General features: G+C 31.4%; 1 protein-coding gene across 1 annotated transcript; it reads left to right on the top strand.

The window, feature by feature from the left end:
- Positions 1-254: 254 nt before the first annotated feature.
- On the top strand, positions 255-3,825 carry wu:fj16a03 (uncharacterized protein LOC335475 homolog). Its single transcript, XM_049481723.1, has 3 exons — positions 255-364; positions 3,191-3,289; positions 3,575-3,825. Exons 1-3 carry the CDS (start codon positions 319-321, stop codon positions 3,658-3,660), a joined length of 231 nt encoding a protein of 76 aa, XP_049337680.1. The 5' UTR covers positions 255-318; the 3' UTR covers positions 3,661-3,825.
- Positions 3,826-5,240: the final 1,415 nt, after the last annotated feature.

Raw genomic sequence — 5,240 nt, 5'->3', positions numbered from 1 at the left:
CTGATTCACCTTTTCTTTTGTTTTATTTACAATGACTCTGACGTTTTGCAGCATGTCATCCAACAGTTTCATTCCCACATTCACTGCAATTTCCAGTCTTTAGCAACAATACAAGTTTCAACATCGTTCCGCCCAGCAGAACACATGAACCATGTAAATGTGCCGTTAGAGATAAGGATGTTTACTCACTGTGCGTTGTGTTTGGGTACATGTCGTTCAGCCTCTCTGAGACAGTATAAAAGTGAATGTGCTCACTGCTCTTTATACATTTCAGAACACTGATTTTCAAGCTACAAGAACTCTGAACATAAAACCACAATGAAGGCCTGGTTCCTGCTGTTCGTGCTGCTGCCTCTCTGCTTGGGTATGTCTGACATTTAACAACTTTTTAAACTGAAATGTTTTTGAACAGTACAGAAACTGTCAGCAGTTGTTTCATAATTTTAAATGTATTTATACTTAACTCATGTATATTCAGACAATAATGTGTTCCAAAACAGCAGCTTTACAGGAAAATAAAAAAAGGATTTTTTTTTTTTTTAAACTTTAAAGTAATTTTTTTAAGATGACAATGAAATTATTAGGGTTAAGATGACAATGAAATTATTTAGATAATAGTGAATAAAAAATAGTTTCTGTCTGACAGTGAAGTTACTAAAATACAAAGAAAAAAGCTTTTTAAAAAAAACATTAATTAGGAGTGTAACAATTTAGAATAAAAACAATCATTATAAGGACAAAAAAGAAGTAGCTGGAACTTTACTGAATATTTCAATGTTTCCATTTCAGTTAATTAGAGAATTCAACATAAAAATAGTATGATTCATCTTGTAACAAACCATCGCTAACAAAATATTTGTAACTTAATTTAGTTTTTTTATATTTGCTTTTTTTGATAATTTGAATCTGGCTATTGTTTATTACACAGAGATTTTTCTCTTTCTCCTAAACTGCAAAGTGTAACGACTATTGGCTATAAGCCTGAACAAATATCTGAGCGACAGTATGTTCTAAGTTAAGTCAACAAGGAAACATTTGGGGTAATTGATTTCAGTATAAAGAATTCTATGTTTTTGAACAGTACAGGAATGTCCAGCAGTTATTTTATCATTTTTATAAATTTATAATTAACTCATCTACATTTGGAATAAAACGTGCATCGAAAAAAAGCTGCTGTTTTTAACTTAACTAGTCATACAGTCATTCTGAAATTTGACACAATGATCAAATATCAAACGGCAGGTTTAGATAATAGCAAAAACAAAACATAAAAATGGAGATATGAGAATAAAAAAATAATAATCATAATAAGCAAAAATAAGAATTAGATGGGCATTTACTTATATACTAAATATGTCAATGTTTCCTTTTCATGTTAATTAGTCAATTCAACATAGTAATAGTATGAATCATCTTGTAACAAATCATTGCTAGAAAACTTTTGAGACTTTGAATCTGGCAGTTGTTCATTACATTATATCACAATTTCTAGATAAATGGACAAATAGGAATGCAGCAAAATTACCTGAAATAAATATTTTAATTGTTTTTTCACACTGACTTCCACACAGATTTTTCCATGTCTCCTACATTGTAAAGTGTAACGACTATTGGCTATAAGCCTGAACAAATATCTGAGCAACAGTATGTTCTAAGTCAAATCAACAAGGAAACATTTGAGGTAATTGATTTCAGTATAGAGAATTCTATGTTTTTGAACAGTACAAAAACTGTCAGCAGTTATTTTATAATTAATCCATGTATTTTTGGACAATATTGTGCATCCAAAACAGCAGCTTTAGAGGAAAAAGAAAAAAAACTTTTTAAAACTGTAATGTAACTTTTTTTTTTTGTTTTGTTTTGTCAATGGAAAATATTTTTTTAAGGACATTTTGGAACATTTCTAATCATCTATTCATCCTGAAATTTTGACAATGAAAAGATGGACAACCGGATTTAGATAATAGCAAAAAACAAACATGAAATGGAGATATGAGGTTTTTGACCGACAGTGAATTTATTAAAAGAAGGAATAGATTTTTAAAATCTATTAATTACAATTATCTATTAACTAAAAAATATTAACTATAATTGTACCATTTTAGAATTTAACTTAACTTTTTAATCATATTAAAATAAGAATTAGCTGGAAATTTACTTATTTACTAAATGTCAATGTTTCCTTTTCCATTTTATTATAGAATTCAACATAACAGTATGATTCATCTTGTAACATTAATCTCACTCCCTTTCTTATACACTGTAAAGTTTAAATGAATATTGGCTATAAGTCTGAACAAATACCTGAGCAACAGTGTGTTCTTAGTTAAATATTTGGGGTAAATTATTTATACTCAATTTATGTATATTTAGACAATAACGTGCATCCAAAACAGCAGCTTCACAGGAAAAAAGCAAAAGAAAAAAACACTTAAATTAAAAATAATTTAATTCAAGTACATTTTGGAACATTTCTAGTCATTCATTTGTCGTGAAATTTGGACACAATGAAAAGATTAATTGTTAGATTAAGATAATAGCAAAAACAAAACATAAAAATGCAGATATGAGGTTTCTGTCTGACAAGGACGTTACTAAACTTATGTACTAAATATGTCAATGTTTCCTTTTCCAGTTAATAAGTGAATACAGCATAATAATAGTTTGATTTATCTTGTAACAAATCACCGCTTACAAAATCTTTGTAACTTAATTTAGTATGAGTTTGAATCTGGCAATTGTTTATTACATTGTATCATAATTTCTTGATGAATGGACTAATAGAATGCAGCAAAATGACCTAAATGGAATCTTTTAATCTTTTTTACACTGACTTCCACACAGAGATTTTTCTCTTTCTCCTAAACTGCAAAGTGTAACAACTATTGGCTATAAGCCTGAACAAATATCTGAGCAACAGTATGTTCTAAGTTAAATCAAGAAAGAAGGAAACATTTGGGGGAATATGGGGCCAAGTTTTTGTTGTTCGTAGCACAATAGCTACAGCTAAAATGCCATAGGCTAACCTGCTAATAAAATACATTTCAACCCAGACAGATTACAATACAGTCAAGTCACATTTTCATCTCATTTCAAAAACTAAAAACACTGATAATATAAGACTTAAACAGACCAGACCACATGCTGTTATAATAAAATATAATTAATGACATTTACCACTGTCTTGCAGCGGACTTTAAAATCAAGTGCTATGGGGAGGATTTCCTGATGGTGAGGAACCAGGTTCTGCAATGCTCAAGCAAAGTGCCGCAGTCGTGCTACACCAGATGTAAGCAGCCCTGCCCTACACTTTTAATTAAACTTTTAACCTGAACACTTGTACACTGAGTCTATGTCTTGGTTTGTATCAGCGGTGTGTAAAAATGATTGTGAAATGAACTGAACTGAGTATATAATTGTGTAAGAGCTGTTAAAACTAGAGATTTTAATTATAGAGTTTTCAGATTACAGTATCAGATTTGGTAGAAATGATGTTACCTTTATCAAATGTCAGTATATTGTGTATAAATGTGATATATAAATATATAAAATACTCATTGTTTCTGTCTTTCAGCTTCTGGAGAGAAGGGCTGTGCTAGACAAGAGTTCTGTCAGAGACCAGGATGGAAATGCTGCAACACAGACCTGTGCAATGCCTAATTCAACACCAGGGGGAGCTAGAGACTAACAGTCAGGAGTATTTAAACTCTAAAAGAAAAGCAATTCTTACTTCTTACTACTTACATTTTCCATCACTTTGTTCTGTTTCATTTTTTTAAACTGTAAAAATGTGATATAGCAAAATAAACAATTTTCCTACAACCACCCACATGAGTCCTGAATCTCTAATGCACCAAACCGAGGTATGAGATAAGATGGAAACGTACAATTTTACAACATGGTCAATATCAATATAACTGCCATTATAGTATAGTTGCTAAAAATTCATACAAACACTATGCAACAAAACATTTTTCAACATGTACTCTGATTGAAAACATTATTACAAATACAAAGGAGTGTTAACTTCACCTAAAATAATTTTCTGTACATTTCATACAGTTTTCTATTCTTTAAACCATGCTGCCTGGTTAAGCAAAATGGTTAAGAAAAAAAAAAGCTGCCATTTGCCATTCTTTTTGTAGGTCACTTGATATCATCCTGTGGCTAGTTGATTGTCAATCGTCTTACCTAAACCCCATCGAAACCTCTGAAAAGTAACCAACAGTAAAATGCAAGGTCGCAAGCAAACAAACAAAGCTGAACTGCTTGAATTTTTGCACCAGGAGTGGCATAAAGTTAACCAAAAGCAGTGTGAAAGACTGGTGGAGAGCATGCCAAGACACATTAAAAATCAGGATTATCCCACCAAATACTGATTTCTGAACTCTTCCTGAGTATTACACACATCAGTATTGTTAAACAAATCCTCTAATTAATTGTTTTTAGAATTTGGGTGAACTGTTGTCAGTAGTTACTCAAACATAAATAAATAATAAATATAAATAATATAGTCCAAGAAACAGGATTTTTTCACTTTTAAATATGCCTAATGATCCCCTATTCTATCATCTTGGGGTAACCCCACCCCTTTAAGAAAGTAACCTTTAATATCAGTGACCTTACTACCTCCATTCTGTTTACTTTTCAAGTGACTTAAGGTAATTTCTAAATGTTCAGTAATTAATATTGTGAAAGATTTAAATTTAAATTGCTCATTTTGTCTCCATACTTTGCTGCTACTTTTACTATCTACCCTCTCATGATAAAATATCAAGGTAGGCTACTTAAAATATTTGCAGAAAATCATAAGGGCTCCAAATGGTCCAGCAGTCTAAAGCACTTCCACTATGATCAGGAGATTGCCGGTTCGAATCCTGTTCATGTAGCTTCCCATTAGCTGTCGGAGCCCTGAGTGAGTACAATTGGTCTTGCTCTCTCTGGGTGGGTAGATTGCACGCTCTCTCCACATCACTCCAAAGGGTGATGTGAGTTGGGAAATTGGCCGTGTAAATCGGAAGAAAATTGGGAACATTTAGAAATAATAAAAATAAAATAATAAAAGAAAATCTAAATGATTAAATTACTTAATTCAAGGTCACCATAACAGCTACCACACTGTAAGTGGATGGACAGTGATAAACGTGTAGCACATAATAAATTTAACAGTGTATTTATCAGATTACACACACAGATTTCGATTAGTGAGTGTGAGAAAAAGAAAACATACAGATCTGTGT

This window comes from Astyanax mexicanus, chromosome 7 (assembly GCF_023375975.1).
Source record: "Astyanax mexicanus isolate ESR-SI-001 chromosome 7, AstMex3_surface, whole genome shotgun sequence".
NCBI lineage: Eukaryota > Metazoa > Chordata > Actinopteri > Characiformes > Acestrorhamphidae > Astyanax > Astyanax mexicanus.
The sequence above is the reverse complement of the archived record's forward strand: the minus strand, read 5'-3'. Positions and strand labels throughout refer to the sequence as shown.

What these genes read in the sequence shown, in the direction of transcription:
- wu:fj16a03 (XM_049481723.1), top strand. Translation starts at nt 319, where the DNA reads ATGAAGGCCTGGTTCCTGCTGTTCGTGCTGCTGCCTCTCTGCTTGG. An exon ending in GCTGCTGCCTCTCTGCTTGG is followed by an intron (nt 365 to 3,190) that starts GTATGTCTGACA and finishes ACTGTCTTGCAG; the next exon opens with CGGACTTTAAAATCAAGTGC. An exon ending in GCAGTCGTGCTACACCAGAT is followed by an intron (nt 3,290 to 3,574) that starts GTAAGCAGCCCT and finishes TCTGTCTTTCAG; the next exon opens with CTTCTGGAGAGAAGGGCTGT.